This window comes from Penicillium lagena (assembly GCF_028827675.1).
Source record: "Penicillium lagena strain IBT 129212 chromosome Unknown utg000007l_segment0_segment0, whole genome shotgun sequence".
NCBI classification, from domain to species: Eukaryota; Fungi; Ascomycota; class Eurotiomycetes; order Eurotiales; family Aspergillaceae; genus Penicillium; species Penicillium lagena.
Window position 1 is genome coordinate 2,340,718 of NW_026623228.1, and position 26,242 is coordinate 2,366,959.

The 26,242-nt window shown below is 47.2% G+C and overlaps 10 protein-coding genes across 10 annotated transcripts; 4 read left to right on the plus strand and 6 right to left on the minus strand.

Annotated features, from left to right (window-relative positions):
* Positions 1-1,343: 1,343 nt before the first annotated feature.
* On the plus strand, positions 1,344-2,149 carry N7510_010486 (uncharacterized protein; the record flags this gene model as incomplete). The annotated part of the gene is made up of 3 exons (XM_056982411.1): positions 1,344-1,757; positions 1,848-2,092; positions 2,146-2,149. The coding sequence occupies 3 exons, from the start codon at positions 1,344-1,346 to the stop codon at positions 2,147-2,149; spliced, it is 663 nt and encodes a 220-aa protein (XP_056830247.1).
* A 3,973-nt stretch (positions 2,150-6,122) lies between these two features.
* Positions 6,123-7,416, minus strand: N7510_010487 (zinc-dependent alcohol dehydrogenase; the record flags this gene model as incomplete). Its single annotated transcript, XM_056982412.1, has 4 exons — positions 6,123-6,910; positions 6,990-7,146; positions 7,196-7,244; positions 7,286-7,416. The coding sequence occupies 4 exons, from the start codon at positions 7,414-7,416 to the stop codon at positions 6,123-6,125; spliced, it is 1,125 nt and encodes a 374-aa protein (XP_056830248.1).
* Positions 7,417-9,620: 2,204 nt separating this feature from the next.
* Positions 9,621-10,351, minus strand: N7510_010488 (aldehyde dehydrogenase domain-containing protein; the record flags this gene model as incomplete). Its single annotated transcript, XM_056982413.1, has 2 exons — positions 9,621-9,939; positions 10,335-10,351. The coding sequence occupies 2 exons, from the start codon at positions 10,349-10,351 to the stop codon at positions 9,621-9,623; spliced, it is 336 nt and encodes a 111-aa protein (XP_056830249.1).
* Positions 10,352-10,965: 614 nt separating this feature from the next.
* On the minus strand, positions 10,966-11,343 carry N7510_010489 (uncharacterized protein; the record flags this gene model as incomplete). Its single annotated transcript, XM_056982414.1, has 1 exon — positions 10,966-11,343. The coding sequence occupies one exon, from the start codon at positions 11,341-11,343 to the stop codon at positions 10,966-10,968; it is 378 nt and encodes a 125-aa protein (XP_056830250.1).
* Positions 11,344-11,947: 604 nt separating this feature from the next.
* N7510_010490 (putative aldehyde dehydrogenase) lies at positions 11,948-13,627 on the minus strand (the record flags this gene model as incomplete). The annotated part of the gene is made up of 4 exons (XM_056982415.1): positions 11,948-12,523; positions 12,606-12,925; positions 13,030-13,327; positions 13,397-13,627. The coding sequence occupies 4 exons, from the start codon at positions 13,625-13,627 to the stop codon at positions 11,948-11,950; spliced, it is 1,425 nt and encodes a 474-aa protein (XP_056830251.1).
* Positions 13,628-14,014: 387 nt separating this feature from the next.
* N7510_010491 (FAD-binding oxidoreductase) lies at positions 14,015-15,814 on the plus strand (the record flags this gene model as incomplete). The annotated part of the gene is made up of 4 exons (XM_056982416.1): positions 14,015-14,301; positions 14,354-14,707; positions 14,769-14,815; positions 14,865-15,814. The coding sequence occupies 4 exons, from the start codon at positions 14,015-14,017 to the stop codon at positions 15,812-15,814; spliced, it is 1,638 nt and encodes a 545-aa protein (XP_056830252.1).
* Positions 15,815-16,683: 869 nt separating this feature from the next.
* Positions 16,684-17,001, minus strand: N7510_010492 (uncharacterized protein; the record flags this gene model as incomplete). Its single annotated transcript, XM_056982417.1, has 1 exon — positions 16,684-17,001. The coding sequence occupies one exon, from the start codon at positions 16,999-17,001 to the stop codon at positions 16,684-16,686; it is 318 nt and encodes a 105-aa protein (XP_056830253.1).
* Positions 17,002-17,516: 515 nt separating this feature from the next.
* On the plus strand, positions 17,517-19,281 carry N7510_010493 (putative MFS transporter; the record flags this gene model as incomplete). Its single annotated transcript, XM_056982418.1, has 5 exons — positions 17,517-17,729; positions 17,802-17,993; positions 18,055-18,119; positions 18,184-18,645; positions 18,711-19,281. The coding sequence occupies 5 exons, from the start codon at positions 17,517-17,519 to the stop codon at positions 19,279-19,281; spliced, it is 1,503 nt and encodes a 500-aa protein (XP_056830254.1).
* Positions 19,282-21,728: 2,447 nt separating this feature from the next.
* Positions 21,729-23,450, minus strand: N7510_010494 (carotenoid oxygenase family protein; the record flags this gene model as incomplete). The annotated part of the gene is made up of 4 exons (XM_056982419.1): positions 21,729-22,373; positions 22,432-22,569; positions 22,635-23,195; positions 23,256-23,450. Coding segments are annotated over 4 exons (1,539 nt in total), but the record flags the coding sequence as incomplete, so codon positions are not given.
* A 502-nt stretch (positions 23,451-23,952) lies between these two features.
* Positions 23,953-25,611, plus strand: N7510_010495 (cytochrome P450; the record flags this gene model as incomplete). The annotated part of the gene is made up of 5 exons (XM_056982420.1): positions 23,953-24,145; positions 24,204-24,643; positions 24,696-25,196; positions 25,243-25,409; positions 25,458-25,611. 5 exons carry the CDS (start codon positions 23,953-23,955, stop codon positions 25,609-25,611), a joined length of 1,455 nt encoding a protein of 484 aa, XP_056830256.1.
* Between the last annotated feature and the right edge of the window lie 631 nt (positions 25,612-26,242).

The window sequence follows — 26,242 nt, forward strand, 5'->3', positions numbered from 1 at the left end:
CATTTGTTTTTGTGAGCAGATGGGGCACTCGCTTGTTGTTTACGATTGACAAACAACACTAAGTGCCAGACATTCTTCATGACGTCAGTGTAATATGGAACGTTATGATAAACAGGTATGTTCTGCTATATCAACTACTGAGCTCTCTCCGTCTATATATCCTTGCAAAATTCTCCATACACCCTGATCCATAATGCCTCAAAGGACCGTGCCCAGGGTCCGGACTTCTCTATGCACCCATTGGTCCTAGATCCCTCCGCGCCCCACCTGTATGCCTCTTAGACGGAGCCGTGACGCGACGCGTTCGTTCTTATTGTTGATCATCCAATAAATCCACCATATGGATTTGAAATAACCAAAATCGTAAGGACGCCTTTTCTTTTCTATCACTTACATTACTTCTCTATTATAGACTCTATCCTATGCCAACTAGACAGCCAGTCGACCGCCTGTCTACTAAAGCGATCATTCTTCTCCGTCCTGAAGCCTCATCTGATCAATAATAGGAGTAGGGATGGAGCGATTTTGTTATCTTCCAGAATATAAGGTGCTGATTTGCAAGCCCTACGGGCGTGCTGTGGCACCCACCCATCTTCACACCCATCTCAAAGGTCACCGGAAGGAATGGCCGGGCTTCGACAGTCCTACCGCGGTGTCTCAGCTACACGAACAGCTAAGGGAGTTTCCTTTAGCTGATCCTTTTCAGCAACCAATACCACTCCCACCCCCAACGTCCTCCGCCTTGCCTAGCCTACCAGTCGAAGATGGACTAGGCTGCAAGCATTGTCCTTTTGTATCTCGCTCAGAGGAGAAGATGCGGAAACACGTACGGACCCACCAGTCTATACCAGCCCGTCGTCTAGGTCGACCATGGAAAACAGCCGACAGCCTAAAACCGGGTCGATCAATCGACTAGACTCTCTAGGAAAAGGTTTATTACTAGCGCTACCATTAGGGAAACCCCGACTTCGACTAACAGCCACATCAACATTTTTAAATCGTATAAAATACTAGAGTATGGTATGAGGAGTAGCTGATTCTAAATCTTCAACTAGAATATTATTAATTTGTACGGCTGTCGAGTTATAAGCTGTCGAAGTTAGGTTATTTTTGGTGTTGTTGAGGGAAACAGCAACACTAAGCCCCTTTTGATTTTTGTCCTCAAAACTAAACCCTTTTCGAGTTTTGTCCTCAAAACTAAACCCTTTTGGTTTTTGTCTTCAACACTAAGCCTCTTTGAGAATCCCCCCTATTCAGCGACCATCTCTACTAAGCTTCAAGTATGGCTCTCCTTGCTATCTACTCTAGTTCTGGGCGACTGAACTAGCCCTCCTCTATGCATAATGGCGCCTAGCTCCCTAAATGCACCAAAGCGGAAACGAGGGCGACCTCGAAAATATACGTCTGCCGAACAAAGACAGGAGTCAAAGATCACAGAACAGCGACAACAACGACAGGCTGCTCGTGCTATACAGCGAACTCTAGAATTTGATCAGTACTACTCGACTACAGAGCACCCGTCTGCTGATCTCGATCCGTCCCTACCTACCTACTTTCCTCCAGGGGAACCAACGATCCCTACAGAGCTTGAGCAACTACTTCCTCCTCCTAGCCCCCAGGGAGAACCATACGAGCTAGCCGTAGATGACCTCCCTGCCACCGACGATCTCTCTCTCAACGACGACCTCCCTCTCAACGATATCCTCCCTCCCAACGATGATCTCCCCCTTAACGATGACCTGCCTTCCATCAACGACGTACCTCATCACGCGATATCTTCCGAAAATGTACGTATTAAGATCAACCAACGTAGCCATCTATTAGGGATATCTAATGACTTATTGTAGGCGAGCGAGCCACTTACGCGTCCAAATATCGAGGAAGAGCCAGAGCATCTTGAAGAGCCAGAGCGTCCTACTACAGACGAGGCTCGTCTCATCAGCGACTTAGCCCAGACCCTGACTGATCAGCTCTACGAACACCATGGCTGCTGCCGACAGTGCCACGAACAGCAACAGAGTGAGCATGATGCGCAGCATGCGACGCATACCAGCCTCGGAGAGTATATGAGCCAGGTTCAGACCGACGGGGGGTATCCAGACGTTCTTAGCGCCCAGACGATCGCTAAACGCGAGGATAACCTAGCTAGGCAGACCAGTGCAGAGCGAAAGCGTGAGATCTACACTGGCGTTAGCCCGACGACTCCTAATGCTAGTCCTATCCACCTCTGTCTGGCTTCAGTAGACCTCGCCCTCACCCGCGGGTGACCCTCGGAGGGTCACCCTCAGACCCTCAAAATGAGGGTCGAGGGTCCGACCTTCTCACCCTCGCGAGGGTCTGGCCTAGCTTAGGCCCTCGCGAGGGTCACCCGCGGGTGACCCGCGGGTGATCAAACAGGACAAACAGTAGGAACTCATGGCCTACATATTTTATGTAGATTTTGGCTGTATTTTTGAGTATTTCGCTTACATCTTCTAGTTGCAGAGGAAGTCCACACATTTCATATAGATCAGATAAGAAGAGCTTTGTTTTTAGATCAAATCAGCTACAGAACTACATATTGTGCTTCATATCGCTTCATACCCATCAAGAAGTCTTGAACGTTTCCGGACTCTTCCTGACATACGCTGCTGCATATCAGGTAGTGGAAGGACTCCTATATCTTCGCTTTCATCCTCATCTTCATATCTATCGCCCTCTTCTAGCGTAGATATAATACTCATTCGCCGCTTACCTTGGCTTCGCTCGCTAGGAGCTTGATCTGTGTATCGTATCTGAGTAGAATCTCCCTCTCCTGTTTCCTCATCGTCACTGATTGGATCAAATTCACTCGCCTGGGTATCGCTTTCCTCCCTAGCCGTCTGCATCTCTTCAAATGAGAGGTACTCATTGATCATTGCCCTTTGTTCATCCTCAATATCGAACCGGGATGTACACATGAATAGCATTAGGTCTTTGATCGTTGTAGGATTAAGAGAGCCTCGGCGATAGTGGCAGACATCTCGAGCAGAGTTAAAAAGCCTCTCTACACCTGCACCAGTAGCGGGGATTGAGAGAACGTCGCGGGCAAGGCTTGCAAGCGCTGAAAATTCGGACTGGTGCTCTTTCCAGAAGATACGAGGACCAGACCGAATAGTTGCTATTAGAAATATTAGTTATGAATAAACTAAATTAGTTATATCACATACCACTGTCAAGGTATTGCGAAAGTTCGTCGTGTTGGCTAGCCGTTGATTGTCGAGATACTTCTGGTTCACATATCATCTCAAGCTCAGAGATAGCTAGGACCGATGGCTGAACTTTAGCTCGTGACTGGGTGCTTAAAAGCCGCTGTTGGTAGGGCTTAAGGCAATATTCAAGACTATTGCGATACCGTATACGCCAGTTATCATCCCAGTCCTTAGTAGAGAAGAACCGAAGCTTCTGCTGCGGTGCAAGTATTGTGCCAATTGCATAGAGGTCGTTAGGAATCTGATCAGTCATACTATAATATTGAGAGAGCTTCGTCTTAGCGGCGTGGAGGGCAGCTAGCATTAACTGCTTCCAAGGGACTTTCTTTCGCTGGAGCTGCCGGATTGACTTTTCTAAGTGGTCAAAGAGCTTATTGTAGATGCTGAAGACTAGGTGGATAGTCACGTCTTTCGTCTGTGAGGGAAGGGAGGTGAATTTGAAGAATGGTTGTGTAATCCAAAGAAGATATTCAATCTGTCGCCATTCCTCTGCGCTGAGGGCAAAATGATCTTGGCCGTAGTGCTCACAAAACTCGTCAAAGATAGACTGTAGTCGCTTTGCACGCCGGAGCATAAGAAAGGTCGAATTCCAGCGAGTCTTAACGTCCTGAATAGGAACAAGCTTTGGCTCTTCTATTTGGAGGTTACAGAAGGCCTCTCGACGCTGGGGGCTACTATTGATATAAATAGCTAGGGTACGTATCTAATATAATGATAAATCAGAAAATGATAGAAACGTAAAAGGAAGGGGTATACCTTATTTAACGTGCTAACGATCTCTCTTTTCTGCTGCGTCGTGCGAAGCGACTGGATATGAGCTTCAGACCACTCTACCTCAGCCATCTCGTTTCTTGGGTTTGCTTTCATTTGACCAAGGAGATCCTTTAGGCTAAGCTGGATGACATGTGCAATACATGGAACGCGTATGATCGTAGAGCTATCATTTAGCTCGAGAGACTGGATAGCCTCATTTATAAAGGTCACTAAGGTATTGTTATTTGACGCATTATCGGTAGTAATTGCGAGTACTCGGTCTGTAATCTCATGTTGTTGGAGGAGCTTCATTAGGACCTCACTAAGATTTAGACCTGAATGAGTGCCAGAAAGCGGCTCAAAGCCAAGTAGCACCTCCCGGTACTCCCAGTCATAGTCGAGGAAGTAGCCAGTTACTGCCATAAAGGCCTGTTGAAAGGGAGACGTCCAACAATCTAACGCTAGTGAGATCTTTGAGTCTACCGGTAGGTGTCGTAGGATGCTCCGTTGCTGTTCCGCCACAAAGTCTCGTAGCCGGGCTCGAATCGTTTTCGCAGTAGGAATATAAGGGCTCTGTGGTGCAAGGCGCGCAAAAGAAATAAGGTCATGAAACTCTGGGTGTTCAATGAATTGAAAAGGAAGTCGTGACATAGCGAGTAGTCTTAGAAGTTTATGCTCCCATTCACCCTGGGTGAAGACTTTAGCTTTTGGAGCGTGCTTTGCCTAGTAATATTAATATCTTATAATAGAGAGAGAGAGATTGAGCTCACAGCGTCCTCCATCATCTGCTTAATGCTTGGCCTTTTGGTACTCCTGCGACAGGTTGGGCCCTTGATGTGCTTATTCATAGAAGACGTTCCATGGCGGCCAAGGGCTGGATGTTCTAGAATAGCAGCACATACCTTACACATAACCATAGGCTTCCCAGTCTTTATATCTGCGACTTGTTCGAACTGTTTCCAACACTCAGATTGGTGATTTGTGCCCCAATTTATTCGTTTTGTCGTCCCATATTCTGTCATCAACCACCAAGCAACAAAGGCATCTCTTGACATAGTAGTATATAGAACGTACTGTCTATGCCGGCTGGGGCCAACGCGTTGAAGGCCGTCGGGATTAGGAGGTGTTGGTAGAGGCTGAGTAAAGTCTGAGTTAACGACTGAGGCTGTTTGGCTTCCTAAGGTCTCTGGTGTGAATAGCTGCGAATCCGGAGGGAAACCAAAGTAGAAAGGATCCGAAGAATTCCCCTCATAGACAGAGGAGGACGGAAGATCAGAGAAGTGTAGAGACATAGTCACATAGCTTACAGAGAGACGAAGTATAAGGTTGGAGAAATTAAAAGACTTACAAAAGTAAATATTTAGTAGAATTCATAATGACTAGGGGACGACAAGGGGGGGTTCAGACAGCTCTACGAGCTGAAGGTTCGAAGTTGATAGATCACTATACAACCTACTTGGCAGCGGGACTCACCTCTCTTGATTGGCTAGGATATGAGGGTCGCGAGGGTCACCCGCAGATTTACCCTCGTAAATTTGAGGGTCACCCGTGGGTGAGTCTCGTGACACTCACGACCCTTATAGTTTCCAAAAAAATCCACCTGTGTCCAATTGAGTCCCAAAGACATACCTTTAAGAGCCGCATTAACCTCGTTTTATACTAAAATATAATTATAGATATACTATTAGAATTACTAAATGTCTCTTGCCTATGTGTCCAAGATTCAGCACGATCGACCTTAGTATTAAGTACATATGCGATAAAAATCCATTAGGATACACTAGTATATTTTCACGTTAAATATATATTTACACCCAAACAACACGTCTATTAGCCAACCTATCTTAATTACCTAAATAAAATTTCATACATAGTTAGTTGAAGTACTAAAGATTCAAGAGAGTATTATTTAAATCTAGAGAGATTTCAAAAGGGTTCAATTTATTTTGGCGGTTTTACAATATCGATTATCCAAACTACTCGAAAACAGGTATAAATAACGGTATTTTATTGAATGAATCAGCATTTTTATCCATCCGAATTAGGTAAAGCGCAGAAATTTTATGAAAATGAGGGTCTATGAGGGTCAGTGAGGGTCACCCGCGCGAGGGTTGGCGAGGATCGAGGGTCAGGTGAGGGTCAAAAGTTTTGGGCCGACCCTCGCGAGGTGAGGGTCGAGGGTCCAAGGTTCGGACCCTCGCGAGGGTAATTCCGAGGTCTAGTCAAGGCATCCATCTTCTCCATGCGAATATGAGCAGAGACGACACCGCGGGCAGCAAATTTGAGGGCTTCAATAGTATCAAGGCGGTTTCCGACTGCAGAGCCGGTGATAGTCAAATGCTTGTTGACCATACTGAAAGGATATGCTGAGGCAATTGGCTTGGGGGCGTGCTCTGGTATACCAACACAGACGAGTGTTCCATTAAAACGCAGTAATGGCAGGGCCTGCGCATAGGCAGCGTTTGCCGCTGTGCATACCACAGCGGCATGGGCACCTAGTCCCTCTGTCAGGGACATTATATGTTTTGTTAGAGCTTTGCCCTCGTCATCAGCTGGAAACTTGGCAATGTCGACAAAGTGTTCAGCACCGGATTCTTCAACAAGCACTGCTTTGTTACCATGGTCAATTCCAATCACACGCATGCCCATGCCTTTGCTTGCAAGCTGTACGGCGATGTGGCCCAGCCCGCCACCTGCACCTGAAATGACCACCCACTGGCCTGGAAGCGCCTTGCTGCGTCTAAGGGCCGAATACACCGTCACTCCAGCACAGAGCATAGGCGCGGCTTGTGCTGCTTCAAGTCCATCCGGAATTGGTGTCACGTAGCCCGCCGGCCCTAGCACGTATTGCTGAAACGTACCGGGTGTGTAATATCCGGAGATCTTGTGGTTAAAACACTGTCCGTCTGAACCACTTTGACAAGGCTCTGTGTGGTTGTAATGAATTGTAATAAGCGCTGAGTCTATGTGGCGAAGGAGTGTGAATAAAGAAAATGTACTACTTACGGCAGTGTCCACAAGCACTCGAAATCCATTTGACTCCCACCCGATTCCCAATTTGCAAACCGGAGAATTCAGCACCAGGCCCCAGTTTCACGATTTTCCCCACACCCTCGTGTCCCCCTATCTGGCCTGGCTGTGTCGGGGACGGAAGCATGGACCACTAGTGTTCATCAGCCGGCTGTGCATCGTTGATCACTGGAAGCACATACAGTGTTGGCCATGATTCCGTAGTCAGAATGGCATACGCCAGAATGAGTTCTAATATCTTTAGCAAACTTACTCTATTGACTAGAGCTTACTCATACAGGTTGATAAGCACCTCTCCATTGCCCGGTTCAGGAACGGGGATTTCCACCACTTTAGTCGAGATTGTTCCGGGCTTGTCGTAGACCACAGCCTTTTGGATGTTTGGGATCTTAGGTGCTGTCATAATAGTAAGATCAAAAGCAAGTAAGAGATAATAGAAGGTCAAAATATGTTAAAATACTTAGTTGCAAAATATTCAGTGAAAAAATCCAGTTCAGTATTTATATTCGCACCACCCTAAGCTTCAACGACAGGAACAGTACGAGAATGCGGGGAATAAACTCCTCGGCAGTCTAGGATTTATAAGCTGTTAGACCCGGCATATGCTTCGGCAGTGACAGGATGTTGACCAGTTATGGCATCGGATACGCAGAAGCCATCTATCCGAATAAGTATATCTGAAGCAACCCATCCTGAGTTTATTGATAATCTCGGGACCTTAATTTACTACCCTAGACCCATATTAAGTAACAAACATAGTTTTCAAGATTCTTGCCGTTAAGCCCTTCACTAGGGAAAATGAAAAGTGCAGCAGCCGAAGTATTCTCTTGCCTCTGAATCTAACCCGCGTCTGTAATTCCTTTTCTACGATTCGATACCAATGAAAACATATCCTTCTCAATTCGTACATTCTTCCGGTTCTTGAAGGAACGTTCCGAATCATAGAATATAAAGTGTAAACATACAACCTCCGTTTAGAATAACTGAGGCCCGGCAATTTTATCATGGTTCCAACACCAATAGTGTCTTTCAGTGTTTCGTAACTTTTTGTAATCACCACCTTGAACTGAGGGTTCAAGTAGTAGCATACAAGACCCGCCCGCAACCTTGTAGTTTCGGATACGTACCGGATGCATCAACCCTTCATCTACTCAACCGGATGCACCTTCAATGCCCATTATCTTAAGGGTAATTATTCGTAGTGTTTGTCGAATGTGAAACGATGCCCCGTTCTTGTATTGAGTGAAATCATTCGTTATTATTTCGCTACGGCACTCGCAAGAGAACACCAAACCGCGCTGAACATATTACGGGCCAGGCAGGATAAAGTGCTTACAAGACACAATAATCTCGCCTCGTAGTCGCCTTCCACAGCGGCCATGAGAAGATCTGGAAAATAACCGTGTATGCTGTGAGAGGGCTCGTGGAAAGGCCATCAGATTGCGTTATACCTTGATTAATAGACAATTTTAAAACTGTAATCATTCAAAGAGACACATAAAAAGATGAAGCTGGCCTTTTGTACGAAACAGATACTTCGTAATGTTCACTATATGCTTCATCCAACAGATCATCGGTCCAGCAGGTCATCGGCGGTTCGTTGGCGGGGAGGGGCTTGTGTACATTGGACTTAACGCATGAACAGGGTCTCGCATCCCATGTTGTTCAACCAGTTTGAAGAGTCTAGCTCCAGCAAAGTAGACATTTGCTATTAGCTGATCAATGCTTCTGGATTGCCGAGAAGTAGAAGTAACAGCAGTTTCCGCTTCTTCCCTATGGCTGTCACAGGATCCATCAGAACTTGTGCTTTGGTGATATTATTACCATGCTCACTCGGACGTGTAGAGTCTTTGACGTCAATCTCTAAGCATCCGAAGCTTTTTGTTTGAGGTACCTAACCAAAATCAAGGGAGAACAGGATGGCTTTACGAGTCAATCACTACCGTTGTATCGCCTTACGATGTCAAAGCATCTCTGATGCTCAAGCTAAGAGGAGGAAGCCCTTCCGGAAAGATGATGAACCATTTCCAAGGTGGGACTCGGAAGGGATGAGAGCGTCCAAAACATGTTGAAAATATATATGTATTTTAACGTCTGTTGCTAGGGGCAACAACATCCCCACAAGAGGTGGTCCCCACATTTGTGGGCTTGGCACGGCTAGGCAAATGCTAGAGGTTGGGCTTGCAACGGAAAAGTAACCGAAATGTACCGGAAACATCCTCAGGAGGTCATCCGAACAGCTTGCTAAGTTGGTGTTTTGTCCCCGTGATATGTGTTAGAAAGCGTACCCTGCGCTCCATGTATTATGCTGCCCGACAAAGCTATGTTGTGAAAATAAAATAGAACATTGCCAAACCATAGACCACAGGCCTACGTCCTGGTATTGTGTACTATATCGTAAGCTACGCCCAGAATCGCCTCGAGCGAGGATAAACCGACATACGGTTATGTCTGGGTCTAATGGCGGCGATTGTAATTTCCTCTGTTTTGGGAGTGTATTGTAATTCGATATTCACGGAACGGAGATATAGTATTGTCTGAAAGATATATTGCTACTATTTCCCCACTATAGCCAACTCGTGCATGAATAGCAATGTAGATTATCGCTTAGCATAGTGGAAGGTTTGAATGGTGCAATACCCTCTCATCCCCAACTCTCCAAATTCCCCCCCCAAGCCCGCTCTCTTTGTAGCCGCTAAAAAATCCAGCGGGATGCGGTTTTTCAAAACTGTTGATCCACACACTTCCCGCTTCGATTTGCTGGGCAATGCGTTCAGCGCGCTCCAGGTCGTTCGACCACACACATGCGCCTAGACCAGTAAGGGTGGCATTGGCTCGTCTAATGACTTCATCCTCGTTGCTCCACGGCTGAACTGGGACAATAGGGCCAAAGGCCTCGTTGTAGGCATTCAATAGTGCTGGGTAGCTGTGTAATTGTTGGAGGGTAGTCAAAATAAACGATGAAGATCGTGATGAGGGGGGCTGGGAATGTGGGTCAGGTGATTGACTAGTTCGCTTGGCTGATCTGCATGACATTTGGCTACTGGACGGGGCTGACAGAGGCCTGGTCGTCGTTGAATCAGGCTGTCAGAAATGATAGACCGAAGCCTGGCCGTCATCATTTCAGGCTGTCAGAAATGACAGACAGAAGCCTGGCCGTCGTCAGATCAGACTGTCAAAACTGGCATGGAGAAGCCTAGCCGTCATGAATTCAGGCTATGAGAAATGACAGACAGAAGCCCGACCGTTATCAATTCAGGCTGTCAAAACTAGCTCACAAAGCCTGGCCGTCGTTGAATCAGGCGGTCAGAACCAACTCACAGAAGCCCAGCCGTCATCGATTCAGGCTGTCAGAAATGACAGACAGAAGCCTGGCCGTCATAAATCGAGGATATTGGAAGTCCCCTATAGAAGTGGCCCAGAGAAGCCTGACCGTCATCAAATTTGGCCGTCAGAAGTAGTCCAACAATTTCCCGCTGATTTCCAATCGGGCAGGTGTAATTCGACGCTGGACGTTAAATAATAATTAATTATGTAATAAAGAGCGCCTCATCAATCTGAAATGGGCCTATATTTTCAATTAATTCCTACGCCCCCAAATCTAGTCGGTTAGCGCTCAAATTTGAATATAGATATTTTTATACTTCTAATTAGAAATCCTGAAATTTTGAACTCGATTACTCCAAAATTAGCTATTATTTCTAGTGGGCCAAAAAACCATCTGGCCTACTAGCTTTTTGGCCCCCACGCCCCACTTTTCTAGGGCGCCTTAACTATGGGCTTACTTGGTGGGCCATTGTTTGGAATAGAATTTAGGTTTAGTTTTGACTGCGAAAATCGAAAAGGGTTTAGTTTTCCTATTTCCCCCAACAACACCAAAAATAACCTAACTTCCACAGCTTATAACTCGACAACTATACAAATTAATAAAATTCTGTTCGAAGATTTAGAATCAGTTACTCCTAATACCATACTCTAGTATTTTATTTGGTTTAAAAATGTTGATGTGGCTGTTAGTCGAAGTCGGGTTTTCCTTAATGGTTGCTCGTGTGAGAATGAGACGTTCAAGCCGAGAAAGAGTCAGACGCCTATGAGGCATTTCTATGCCCTCCAGCTGCTTGGTGCGAAGCCATATTTTGAGAGACCGGAGAGCTGGCAGGTAGAACCAAGCAGGAAATTGGTCAGGGTTGCACTCAGGATAGCCAGGCTCTTCGTAAATTAACGGTTCACCAAAGCTCATTTCATCACGGCGAACATTGGCTCCATAATCCACATTTGTGAACAAATAAAACCGCGACAATTGCTTTGAAGACAGCGCATGGCGTAGCATCAGTCCGGGAAATCCAGATTGCCACACAAAGGAATAATCAAGCGACAATGATTGAAGAAGATGAAGTTTAGAGAGAATAATGGATACAAAGGCATAAGGGTTTCCATTCTCGAGAGCATGGATCCAGGTATTAGCATCTGGGAAAGTCTTCACAACATCTTGGGCGTGCTCCAAAACATCCTGAAAATGCACGGTAGAAAGTACCGTCGATGTCATTGGGGAGATCTCCATGCACCTCCAAATTTTGAACCTCTCCTTCAAATCGGCATGGCTTCATAAAGTCCGAGAATTGAGGGCGATCAGGAAAATGCTGGGGAGCGGGGGATGCCATTTTTGGTTTATTTCTGGAATGCTATACAATGATTCCCAAGAGGCGTGAACAAAGTCAGGTCTTTTCTCAGAGGTTGAACAGGATCGATCAAAGTTGAAATACATTTCATTTTCGCCTCCGCTGGCGCTTGGCCCCACATTTAGAACTGAGGAACGGGAAGTTGGAACAGCCCCCGGAGAATCCGGGTTACTTCCTAAAACTTGCCGAGGTTCCTATCCACTGTGAAACAGCCGGGGGAACACCGGCAACAGAAGATAAATACGTTAGATGTTTCTATGGATGTAATGTGACAGTCTTGGTTTGCATGAACTCCTCCATACCCCACCGAGACCCAAACCGACCCCAGCCACTTTCCCCATGTCCTCCGTGGGGCAGAGTTGGCTCATCATGCACAGTCATCGAGTTGACGTGAATAGCTCCCGCCTTGATAGACTCAGACAACTTGAGCGCGCGATAATGGTTACTGGAGATGATGGAGGCCGATAGACCGTAAGTGGCCTGCTCAGCGATCTCAATGATCTGGGCTTCAGACTCAACCGTTACAATGCCGACAATGGGCCCGAACGATTCTGTCTCATAGAAGACCATTTCTTTGGTGAGGCCTGTAATGACAGTCGGGACAAAGTCCTGGGGCGAAAGTGGGGTGGACGGAATCGGGGCGGTATGAATCTTCGCCCCCTTGGCTTGGGCATCCGCCACGAGCATCTCCAGCTTAGATTTGGCAGCCGGCGAGATGACTGTAGAGGCGCGGTCGATCTTTTGCACCAAGGAGAGGATCTTGGCTTCCAGAGTAGGAGCCAAGGCACGTGAGGTGATGACCATATCCGTGGACATGCAGATCTGGCCATTCTGTTTTACGAGGGGCACTAGATGTGAGCACTGCTCCTCGAAACACGCGACTGCGACGATAACTTCGACTATTTTCACTTACATTCAAAAATGCGCCCTTGACAATTTCTTGGGCTGCCAAATCCAAATTGGCATCCTCCAGCACAATGGTGAAATTCTTGCCCCCTAGTTCCAGCAAGACTGGCTTGAGTGCCATTGCCGCTTGACTGGCGATGATGCGGCCCACCTGCGTGGAGCCTGTAAAGTTGCATTTTTTAACCGCGCGGTGTGTGATCAAAGCGTTGAAGACCTCGGAAGCATCCTCTGGGCGATGAAGTAGGAAATTCACCACACCTGGAGGGAATCCAGCTTCCCGAAACAGTGACGCCACAAAATAATGAACTCGAGGACTAAGTTCAGATCCTATCATAGATAGTTAGCATGAAGTCAGATGTAATAGGGAAAGACAGATGAAAAGCAGAGGAAACGGCAATTGGGCAAGATTTCAAGGAAGAGGTCAGGGCTACCTTTGAGGATAGCAACATTGCCCGCGGCAATAGGCGCAATGACTGCACGGAAGCCCAAAATGACCGGAGCATTCCATGGAGCAATACCCAGGATAACTCCAAGAGGCTCTTTGAAAACAAATCCATAAGACTCTCCCTTTGTGAAAGGGATCGACCCGGTAGTCATCGGGGTAGTGAGGGCTGCACACTCCTCGATGATGCCGATGCTGTCATTCGTGATAATATCGGCCCAAAATGGGCCGCTGTGGACTTCTTCCGCACAGATTTGCTTGATCTCATCTGCTCTGTTTCTCAAGACCTGTAATAATAAATTAATATGCCAAGGTCAGACTGCCTTTTTGTGGGGAGGTTCTCAGGGACAACTCACCTCGGCAAGTCTCAGGAGGAGTTCGCGTCGCTTGACTGGTGTTGTCTTGGACCATGCTGTGAAAGCACGTGCGCTGGATTCTACAGCTTGGATCGCCATTTCCTTTGTCGCACCTTGGAAAAAGGAAGGGGTGGATTTATTGAGATTGGGGATTGCCGCCCATCTCTCGCGGGAAGCAAGGACAACGTTCTCGCCATCGATGATAAGTGGCACGGTAGTAGTGATTTCCATTGTGGTCTCGTTCGGCAACGAATGGTTTTCTGACTCTACTATAATGCGACTGGGGAAGTTCTGATTTAACTAATGTTTGACCATAGCACCATCCAAACTATGGGTGTGATAATTTGATGGGGCGCGACGCGTTGTAGCGCGATTTTTACGGAGACTTTTGGGGCCGACTCTACAAGTCGGGGATATGGGGATACCGGGGATACCGGGGAAAAAGGGAAGTGTCCCGGGACATTTTGGATGCGGGGTTAGAGTAATTCCACAACTCGGAGCGCAAGGGTATCCAATACTTCACAGTGTAATTTACATTTGCATATGTATATGATATATAAAGCATGTTCGTAGCTCCCCATAGACATGCCATAATCCTCGATTTGCCACAACAGCACAATGTCGACAAATAGGTTTGCAGCCTCCAACGCCCAGACATTGGGCAATTTCTTTGACCACGCCGCCCGTGTGATTGGAGAAGACAATCTTTCGCGCACTCCTCATTATGGCTCACTCACGGACACCCAAGGCCGGGAATCTTACGGCGATCCATTTACAACCGCCGCAACCCACGAGCCAAGCGGTGCTGTTCGGCCCAGCAGTGTGCAAGAAGTCCAGGAGATCGTGAAGCTTGCAAACGTGCACAAGGTGTCTTTGTGGACAGTTTCCCGAGGAAAGAATCTGGGGTATGTCATCGATGGAATTCCTATCCCATCTGCATATCACTAAATGCCACAGATACGGCGGATCCAGCCCTGTTGTCAAAGGATGCGTAGTCCTCGATCTCCACCGAATGAATAAGATCATCGAGGTCAACGAAGAATATGGGTATGCGATCGTGGAGCCGGGTGTATCTTTTTTCGACCTTTACGAGGAAATCCAACGAAGGGGGCTGAAACTCTGGCCATCGGTTCCGGCAATTGGATGGGGCTCTGTTTTGGGAAATACCATGGACCGGGGCTTTGGTTATACGCCTAATGGAGAACATTCGCAGTCGCAGTGTGGACTGGAGGTTATTTTGCCGAATGGCGATTTGCTTCGGACGGGCATGGGAGCGATGAAGGACAATAAAGCATTTCCGCTATACAAGGGGTATGTTCACTGGCATGCGTTTGTTCTCTTTGCAACAAGCTATCGACTCATCGTTCAACAGAGGCTTTGGACCCAGCCTTGACGGTCTTTTCTTCCAATCTAACCTCGGTAATATTTGAAGATCTCTCATCTATCAAACAACTCGAATCATTAACAGAAGCAGGCGTCGTCACCAAACTCGGTATCCACATCACCCCCGCCCCAGAAGCCTACGCCACTGTTGAAGTCAGCGTACCACAAGAAGAAGACCTTGTCCCTCTAGTCGGGATTCTGTCAGACCTGATGCGCCGCTCCATTATCCTCAACTCGCCCTCCATTGCCAACATATTCCGCATCGCCCTGACGTCTAAAGTGCCCGAGGTGCTTGCAAAACTCGCCCAGTACATGAAACCCAACTCCTATGTGCCCTACGCGGCGTTAGACGAAATCCGCGCGCAACAAAATTGGGGTTTCTGGAAAGCATACTTCTCGCTGTACGGATCGGTCGAAATGCTCCCTGCGCTCCTGAAGACCATCCAGCGCGAATTTTCCATGATCCCGGGCGTGAAGATCGAGTGGCGTGAGTTCCCTGGATCTCCTGGACGCACCATTACCACCGCCCAGATCAAAGAAGAAGAAATCCCGCACAGCGGTATCCCAACTCTTGCCCCGCTGGGGATCATCAACAGTCGATCGGAAAAGGGCGGCGGACACATCGACTACTCGCCCATCATCCCTCCGTCCGGCCGTGAGCTATACGCATGGTATCTCACTGCGAAGCAGCGCACCATCGATGCCAAGTTCGACTTCTTCGCCGACTTTCATGTCTACCCGCGCTATGTGGTTGGCATCGAGTTAATGATTTACACGCTCGGTGAGGAAGCGCGCATTCACGAGCTGTGCAGGAATCTGCTACATGATGGCGCGCAGCAGGGGCATATGGAGTACCGCACGCATGTGCGGTATATGGACCAGGTTGCGGCCAAGCTGGACTTTAACAATTCTGCGTTCAAGAGGTTTACGGGATTCATGAAAAATGTGCTGGATCCGAATGGGGTGTTGTCTCCGGGGAAGTCTGGTATTTGGAATGAGGGGATTTCGCAGGTGAAACCGAATCGACACATCTAACTTTTCTGTCGGGTCGAAAAGATACCATACCCTCTAGTATGGGGTTTGCTCTTAAAATGGACAATCTCTGTCTTTTTTCATCTACCGTCTGCTGCAGCTTGAATACATATAACTATGTGGAAAATACGATCATCCTCATACTTGGAGCATTCAATGCGCACCCATCGGGATCGGCGTTTCTATACGCCCAAATGCATGTTCCGAGCTTCTCGCTCCCAGGAACCTTCTGTCTCCTGAAAATGCACGGAGGGATCCCCATAATGTATGGGACCCACAGTAATATAGGGGTTGGAAGATGTTCACATAAAAGTCCTCTATTATTCATGTTAAGAGACTTAGACAATTCACATTTTTATTCCATACTATACTGCTTAATATACAATCAGGCTCTCATTACATGCATTTTATAGATCACTATCTGTAAACTCAACACGTTTTTGATGATGCGGTATTGTTCCTGATCTGCACCAGCCCTCATATCACGAGAGATATTCATACAAACTCCTACCGATGTACCTTTATTCAACAACAATGACTTTAGTGAGCTTCTATGCCCAGTGTACATTTTCTTCGGGCATAGGGAGCAACATGCATAAACCCAAACCCGTTTAAACGGTAATTATCTTTCTACGATAAATACACTACAATTCAGACATCAAAGCCGTGGATATGTTTCAGTCAGTCACATTTCTCGCCCATAGATCCAAAGCATGTTAATACACCGGGAATTCTCGATGTACGCACAACCCGAGGTACCCCGCTGAAATTTTACAGAACTTCATAGACGTCGAAAGACGGAACTAGGTAGCCATCGGTATTGTTCGTTATTGGCTGCCACCTCAAACTTCGTGGAGGTGCGTGTATACCAGTCAGCGCCGCCGTTGGTCATGGACACCTTGGTCGGATCCGGATCCTCGAAGACGGCTTTCATAGTTTCTTGCCTGGCTCGGCCATAGTCTTTGTTGCAAATGCCGATAAGGGTGCCACCGCCCGCTGGCTTGAATGGTGTAGCGCGCGTACAAATGCACTACCTCGTCTACGTGCACACAGTTCCAGTTTCCTCCCGTGTTGGCAACAATTGTGCCCTCGAGTTTAGGGCCAGTGACTCGTCCACCAGTGATGGGAATAAAGCGTTTACCTCCAGTAGCCGTGGATCCATAAGGCAAGGGGAGGACCGAGATCGACATGCAGGGTAAACACATGCTCTACTGTAGCCGAAGGGTGGACGTGCACATGGTGGTAGTGGCTTGCTGACCGAGCAATTGGCTGACAGAATTATCAGGAACGGAGTCAAACAACAGTTCGGGGAGCGAAGACTTGAATTAATGGCCTAGACCGGGGTCCGCGTGCAGGAAATATTAAACATTCGGGCCGGACCACGATCGAACCTGCTTACTTGCCCTCGCATAAAGTTCTAAAAGTCTATATTGAACACCTGAGTTGTAGAAACACCAATTTAAGAGTACCCGGTCCTTGGCAAGAAACCCAACCCCTCCAACACCGGGAGGGGTTGGGTTATTCTCATTCCGGCATTTGTCCTCTCCCTAAGGGGGGGTTGGTGCCGACTGTTACCCGGACCTTCCCCGGATCGTTCCCCAGAAGGTTCTTTCCCCATATATTTCCCCATATCTTTCTCGAATCTGCCTCCTTGTCGTGCAGGGTTTCCTTTGCCATCGTATTCCCTACTATTGTTCCCGCAAATATGACGCACCATCATCTTCAACTCATTCCATTCCCAACCAATGATCCAAAAGATCCCTTACGCTGGCCGTTTGGCCTCAAGATCGCAGCCATCGTGGTGACATCTCTGCACAACTTTGTCTCCAACATGGGAGGATCTGGCATCTCTGTTGCCCTCCCCCTCCTCATGGAGGAGTTTCACAAGTCCCAGTCTGAGGCAACCCAAGTTCTGACTGTATGTTTACCACTTCTTTTGACGCTAAGGAAAGAAGCCAGAGGCCTGATGGGTAGACACCAATATCCATAGTTTAACTTCCTCTTTCTCGGCATTGGAAACATCTTTTGGGTGCCAATTGCTATGAAATTTGGCAAACGCGCCTCCCTCCTTTCGTCAATGGCGATGCAGGCAGGGATGTTGGCCTGGAGCGCGGCGACAACATCATTCGACAGCCTGGTCGTTGCCAGATGCTTGCTGGGGTTTGCTGCCGCAGCCGGCGAGGTGAATATAGCCAAAGCCAGTCATTCTACGCAGAGCTAGCTGATATCCTGGTCTTCCCCAGAGCATTGTTCCCGAAATCGTGGCCGATACTACCTTTGTTCATCAGCGCGGAGCCATGATGTCCATGTGAGTGTTCAATCTGTTCCATACGATAACTAAGCCTCTTAACAAAATCATGACCGCCGTTTAGTTACGTTGTGCTCATCTCTGGGGGAAGTGCAGTCGGTCCACTCATTGCCGGCTTCATGACCACATTGACTGCCGACACGTGGCGCTCCTTTTTATGGCTCTGCTGTGGCCTGGCGATCTTCAATCTGATCTTGATATTCTTCTTGTTTCCTGAATCCAACTTCTCCCGCCCCGAGCTCGACTTGACCACCAATCAGCTGGAGACGTTGCAGAACCGGACAAGATTTAAGGAAGGCAAGCCTGAGGAGGAGTTTTGTGAGGACACGAAATCAGTTCGCTCAGCATCAGATGATTACACCATCTACACCCCCTCCGCGCGGGAGATCCTGCCGCCTGTCTCGTACGACCGAGATGTTAATCTCCTGAAAGCCATGATAGACCCGCTCAAGCTCCTGGTCCATCCGTCTGTATTGTGGGGGATTTTCACTTACACCATCACACTGAGCCCCCAGGTAATCCTGATGTGAGATGGCCCAGACATTCTTGTGAGACGATAATCCCGTTCTGACCTCTCTTGTGTGCGCATAGCTTCACCATGTCTCCTCTCCTCCTAGCCCCTCCCTACCTCTTCTCGACAGAATCTGTGGGCTTGATGCAAATTGCAGCCATGATTGGTTTTGTGGTTGCTTGCTATGGTGGTGGCGGTCTGTCTGATGTAATCACTGGCTACATCGTCCGCCACTCCTCCAGCCAGAAAATCTGGCCAGAGCAGCGCCTGATCTCCCTCATTCCCGGCATGGCCTTTGGCCCTGCGGGGTGTATTCTACTTGCTTTTGCTTGTGACAACCAGCTCCACTGGAGTGCTATTGCCGTTGGTTTCGGTCTGCTTTCCTTCGGATCAGTCTACACGCCTAACATTGCCATCACATATATTGTTCACCGCCATCAAAGAGACGCGGCCAAATCTCTTGTCTTGATCAATGTATTCAAAAATCTGATCACATTCATCTTCCTATATGTGGCGGTCGACTGGGCCAACAAAAGCGGTTATGTTCAGGTGTACATGATCATGTTCATGCTGAATGTCCTGGTCCTTATTTTTGCCGTGCCATTGTATTTCTTCGATGCCAAGAAACGACGGAATGTGGAAGACTACTAAATCATGCTGATTCTAGTGGCTTCACGGTCTGGTTCGCTGAGATCATGAGGATTTCAATGAAGATTTCAATAGAATTGGCAAGGATCTGATGGAGTGTTACAAACTGTGACTCTGCTACTTGTATCAATTTCTCAACTTGCTTTGCTGTCACTCCAATAAAGCTTTAAGGCTCAATGATCTCGTCTAAGGTGCAGCAGGGAAATAAATAAAACAGTAGAAATCATAGAGGGGCATGGTTTTGATGTCTCTGGGATACATGAACACTACTGTATCAAGACGAGTCTTCATCTTCAGCTCTTTTAAAATCAGACTTCATTAATTCCATTTCTTCTTAAAACTTTGTGATCTTTCGATTTTCTAAGTAAGGTTTCGATCAATCCGATAAAATACCCTCCCCGCAGATTTGAGTTGACTTCGAGCGATTCAAACAAAAAGCTCTTTGGGCTGCAGCTTGGCTCCTGTCTACCATTGACCTTGAATACTAATAGGTGTTTTGAGGTATGAAGTGGGTCTTCTTAACCGCAAAGGTTATTTAAGTTCTAGGTTATGTATCTATGTCTATTTCCGGTCGCATGTTAAGAGGGGTTTGAACTCAATATTGTCTTCTCACGTATACATATATTCCGTGGTATCTTGGCTCCAAGATCGGACAGTCATCATGAGTTGCCCTCACGAATAATCGTATCTGTTTCGGGAAAGAACATGCGTGAGTTCCAAAACTGATCGAGTCCGTCTCAGGTTTTAAATCTTAGGTGTGGCTGGTCAGCACATATTGGAGCTTGTATAGAATAGTATGGAATTCGAGGCTATTGATTGGAGCCAAGCGCGACCTGACTTTGATTCAAGCATTTTTGCAAGTGGCAGATAATTGGAGATTTACTGCAAGAGGGCCGTTGATCGAGGAGGTCGTGCTTGGTGCATTCCAACCGGAGTCTGGGGAGTTCGGGACACATACCTCTCTTATCGCTGGTGTGAAGAGCTCATTCTTAAAGCTTGACTAGCCAATGGCAGGGGCTCTGGGATGATTCGGGAATGTTAAAGATCCTTCCTGGCACTCGTGGTCGATTTAATTAGAGTAGCAAAGAGGTAGAAAGACGCCTTATAGATATATATAATTTCGCTCCACTTTCTATAACAACCTTCCTAGTCACCAAAACTAGACACTTGGCTATGTTGAATCGCTGAAAGTAATGACATAAATACTTAGACCTTACCGAACCCTACAATATAGGGTATAAAATGTTAGCGACATAGTTTGCATGAGGAACTTAATATTTTTCTGCATGGCTGAGGCCGTGATGAAATAAATCCCTTTCCAAATTTTGAAGTTGAACCCTAGTCGAACATGTATTTCGGTAATACTAAAACCGGTGAAGCGGAAAACTATTAATACGCGAAAAATAAACAATATGAATAATATGAATGCGAATATGAATAACGCGCTTATTCGTGTTGAGATAAGTGATTGTCTGATTGATTCTAATTGATTTATTTACAGAAGAGGGGTAGCCCGTCTTTATATCTCCGACCCTAATCCACTCCATAAGCTTAGCCGCCGTGATATTCAACACTCCCACTCGATGGCAACCGTCGCCAAGGGAGCGAATGACCATTCATCACGGTTGCGGCGGGCCCTATTAAAACCTTTAAAAACCCCCTTTTGAGGGAAAAGAAGGAAAGGGTACCCTTGCAGCTCAGTCTCTGCTCAAGGCCAGCAAGGTGTGGTCATCACTCAATACCAAGTCCTCTCCGAAACCATTCAAATCGTTGTCGTGCAAGAGGTTTGGTGAACCCATCGGCAATTTGCTCGGTAGTTGGAACATACTGCAGTTCTACTGTTCCAGTGTCTTGCACCTCTCCTTGCCACTTGCGTTGGATTTCCATATGCTTCGTGCGGGAATGGTATTGCGGGTTCGAGGACAGGAGTTGAAACTGTTTCTTCACATAATCATATATAAATCACTAGTTTGCTACCTGACTGCTGTCTCATCAGAAGTTAGAAGTTGAATAGTATCCTGTCATCTCATGAAATATTGTGACATCTTGTTCCTCTGCGCCTCACTGACAAATGTTAGGCTATTTACAATACAATAGCAATTGTCTTTTGCACCCGGGTATCTAGGGAATATCCATGGTTCGCTGGCCCAAGATAATTTGAACTCGAAATTGATTGCGAATGCACATTTTCCTTCCCATGTGACATTGTTGTTACCTTAAGGAAGTGGATGATAAGGTCTGAATCGTATGGGAGTAAAAGTTGCTAAAATTGACATCCTATGAAATTGAGTAGAAAAATACACGCATCATCAATCTGGTTTTAAAGCAAACAATCCACGGATGGTGTTCGGTCTTATGACCATGATCTGTGTCAAATCGTGTAAACATAGATCACGTTCCTCGCCATTGTTCCATCTGCCATAAGCTCTGCCCTAAGCCTCAACCTACAGATCCTCGCCCTCAACCCAATTGCCATGCAATCCCTGCCTCAACCGAAGCGGCAGCAGAATGACAGCCTTTGCCTTGGTGAACTCCCTGGTATCCAGCAAGTGCAACTCACTGCACATAGAAATATAGTTATTCACCAGAGCCATGACATACCCATCGCCCTCAACGGTAGACCCACGTCGCGGAATGAAAATTGGTTCTTGCACCATATGTGTCTTTCCAGGGAGGTAGATCTCTGTCACACTAGTTTCAATATTCAAGTGCGCTAGAGCGTTATACAGCGGGTGTCCACCACCCAGCTGAGGCAGGATGGTCGGGAAATCAGTTCCGAGGGCAGGGTTCATTAGGTCAAAGAAGCAGTGCTTGTACGGTTGGGTGGCGAAGCGGTCGTCAATGCGGTAGAACTCCGAGTTGTCGCTTTGGAGAACCGTTGAGTTCACCAAGTCGAGCTCCTCGGATTTGGGGTCGATGATGAACCGGGTTAGCTGGGAGTGGATGGAACTCGGCTCAGGAGATTTTCCTTGCGCATCTGGCCACCAGAAGAAGACGTTCTTCTCGCTAAGTCCGAGGTCGAGTACGACGTTGTCGGATTCATCTTCGTAGGCGTTGGCTACATGGCCCGGGAAAGAGTTTTGGTAGCGGAACCACTGGGAGAGGTGACAAATGATTAGATGATAGGAGAAAGATAGGGTGTGGGGAACATACCTTGAGATCGGATGGCTTTGCTCCTCGTCGTGGAAGGACTCCAATGTAGAATGGAGTTTCGGGGCTCCACTGCCAGTGCTCCCCGCCCTGCTTCATTCTCTCAATGTCGCAGACCTGAGGGATGATGGGGAAAAGGATCTAAAATAACAAGAGGGAACACTATCAGAAGAGGGTTTGCTAAAAATACAAGAATCACAACTCACCCAGTTCTCCGTGACAGCAAAATCGTGAATCATAGCCACAACAGGCGCAGTCAACCACACGGTTTCCAAGAACTTTCCGTCGGCTGCAATACGGCAATAACAGATATCAGGTGTTCCATCGCCCTTGGCTTCGTATCCGAAGCAGACCATCTCCCCCGTGCGCGGGTCGAATTTCGGGTGAGCGGTGAATGTCAAACTGGGCAACTGTCCATCGAAGTCGTACAGGTCGCTTGTCTCGAGGGTGTGAGGATCCAACGCATATGGTGGAGCATCTTCCTTTAGAGCCAACAACTTGCCGTTAAAGTGAACGACGTTTGTGTTGGCTGTGGTGCGGATCTTGAATTCCACGGCATCGGTGAATTTGTTGCGGTATTTACCTATAGAAAGAAACGAGTTAGTCAGTTCTATGTGAGCTTGTGAACGGTGAGGGTCGGTACCAAGCAATGCTCTTTGAGCCTCTCGTTCCCGGACGAATTTCTCTGTTCGGACAAAACGCTGCTTAAAGGAGACCGAGCCGTCTTTGATTTTGAAGGCGCTGATACTGCCATCGCCGTTGAACCACTGTTGTCATGTCAGCTATCCTGCTATTTTGGAATTGAAGATTCGCATCAATTCGCTTACTGGATCATTCTCGATGAAGGGCGAGAATTGGGGATCGGGCATCACCCGATAGAATGTCCCATCAATGTCTTCCGGGATCTCGCCATACACTTCCAGATTCAGAACTTCTCCTTCAACTCGGCATGGCTTCATGAACCCGGAAAATTGCGGGTGGTTTGGGAAATCTTTCCGGGGCTTTTGAGAGAGAACGGACATTTTGATTGTTATCTCAAAGGCAAGGAAAGAAGATCGTGTGTAGCAAAAGAAATCCTCAAGTTTAGTTTTGTAGATAACGGCGAGCAATGCAAGAAATACCCTTGTATTTAATCATCACAGGACTCGAATATGGTGAGGGGAGTACAACCTCGTGTGATCTACACTTTGTTTCCTCCCGACGGAATAGCGGGGATGCGGCTTGTATACCCCCGGTATCCCCGGGGAAGGGGGCTTCGGGCTTTTCGGAGCATTCACTGGGTCATTTTCCGCTTACACATCATACAGTGGAACCTTGGAAACATCCCGAGGTTGGAAATATAGGTGATTATTTCACTAATGTATAATTCATTTCGATCGTGCCGGGTAGCTTAACCCCGGTGTTCCGGGGCTTAGTGCTAGTGTATATTGAGAGAACACATGCAGGGTTATATGAGGAGCCACCTGCCAAAGTCTGGGGTAGCAGAATACAAAGTTAACAATTATTTCCATTTGGTTATCCACCATGGTCTATCTTACCTATGGGGCTATTGTGGTGGTTTTATGGTTTGTCGGAACTTGTGTGTATAATGTATTCTTCCATCCTCTGAAGGCCATCCCAGGCCCTTTTATGGCTAAAATATCTCGATGGTGGATTTTTGGGCTCGAAATGAGAGGGAATCCTCACGTGGAGATACTTGATTTGCACCGAAAGTATGGTATGTTTACCACCACTGAGTAAGCTACTACTATCAAGTATTTATTGACAGATAATAGGACCGATGTTGAGGATCTCACCCAACGAAGTCTCAACAAACGACCCGGAAGCCTCTAGCATCATTTACGGACAAACATCGAAGTTCGAAAAGTCCAAGTACTTCTATCGTGCTTTTGAAGACCAGGCTCCCAATATCTTCACAATCCGCGACCGTCAGCAACACGCCAAGGACAAAAGTCTTATCTCCCATGCTTTCTCCAGGGCAAATATCATTCAGCACGAGGGGTCCATATATGACAAAGGCCATTATTTGATGGATCGTTTTACCCAAAGCGCAAAGGATGGACAGATAATTCCACTCTTCCCAGCATTCCGTTGCATGACGCTGGATACTATTTCCGAGTTTGCTTTCGGAAAGCCTGCTGGTGCGTTACAGCTGGGAGATTACAAGTCTGCTGTTTTTGAAGCCATCGACAAGGCGACTAACTCGGTGCCGTTTGTAAGTGTCGTCTCCCTGCTAAGCAAGCGAAAGAAGATGTTAATATAACCAGTTCCAACACTTCCCCATCCTGCGAGAATTACTCCGATGGGCGAGCTACTACAATCTCAGTGCCGTTCCAAACGGATTTTTGGAACTGGCACAGATATCCGATTCAGGGTTCCAACAGATGCATACGACTGAGACTTGGACTATGTTCAAGAACATGATGTCAGCCGCTGAGAAAAAGTCCAGGGAGTTGACCAAGGAGCACTTAATCTCTGAAGCCATTGTGATGTTCGTTGCCGGAACAGACACAACCGCAGCTGCGCTGGCTATCACTCTTCACCATCTCCTTCAACAACCAGATATCTATCGGAGACTTCAAGACGAAGTGCGGACTGTCATGCCCACACTGGACTCTCGACCAACCGTCCCCGAACTGGATGCCTTGCCATTCCTCAATGCGTGTGTCAAAGAAGGCCTCCGGATCTCTTGTCCCAGTCGAACGCGACTCCCCCGGACTGTCCCTACTAATGGATGGAGCTTCGGAGGATATTACCTACCAGCTGGAGTAAGTTTAATCCCCCCATTTCTTTCCTCAGACTGACCCCTTGCAGACAGAAGTGAGTGCTACACCTTTATATGCCCTCTATGATGAGGTCATGTTCCCTGCTCCTACCACCTATACCCCAACGCGATGGTTGGTCGACGAGGATCAAAAGCGAGAGATGTCGGCGTACTTCCATCCTTTCTCGAGGGGAACGCGACAATGTGTTGGACAAACGTAAGACCTACTACTGTTTGACAAAACACTGGTGCTGATAATGTATAGTCTATCACTCATCGAGCAGAAAATTGTCCTATCGATGTTTGTTCGCCGGTTCAACCCCCAAGAAGTTATGAGGAAGAACCTCAACATACAGGAGAGGATTACTATAGTACTAGATGATGAGGTTGATGTGCGACTTGGCTTGGCGACGGACTAACTGTGAGATGGATGGACACAATATGAATTGAATTAAACTGTTCATAAAACTTAGCATAGACTGGCATAACAATCAAGAGACAGCCTGAAGAACGAGGAGAAGGAAAAGCCGAAAAGGGGAAACTTAATCCCCACTTCGAACAGAAGTTTCCACCGGGATTCCCGGGAGTTTCACATCCCAAATATTGCTTCAATGATCGGCCCGGACACAATAGAGTAGGGTTGTGCTATATTGCATATAGAGCCATGATGATGGTTTTGAAATTCGTCAAAGGTCTTGTGTACTCTCACTCACTCTCAGACAGTCACGCGGAGATTTCTTTTGGTTTTTCAAGATCTACCGGTGTACTTTTCTGATCTACAATCCACGCCGTAGATCTTTCATCTCACCAATGACCGTTCTGCCTAGTCCTGTTGGGGTAGGACGGGTTCATTTCGCTTTCCGGCCGTGCTGCGAGATGTGTAACTAAAAGCTTGATGAAGATTCTACATAGCTGTTTGTGGATTGTCGGTGTTACAAGTGGAGAGTTTGGAGGTTGTTCTTGCTGTTGTGATATGAGGCTAGTGCAGATCAGGAACCAAGCCGAACCATCGGAATTAATCCCGAAGTATGTATACGAAGAACCAAGTTG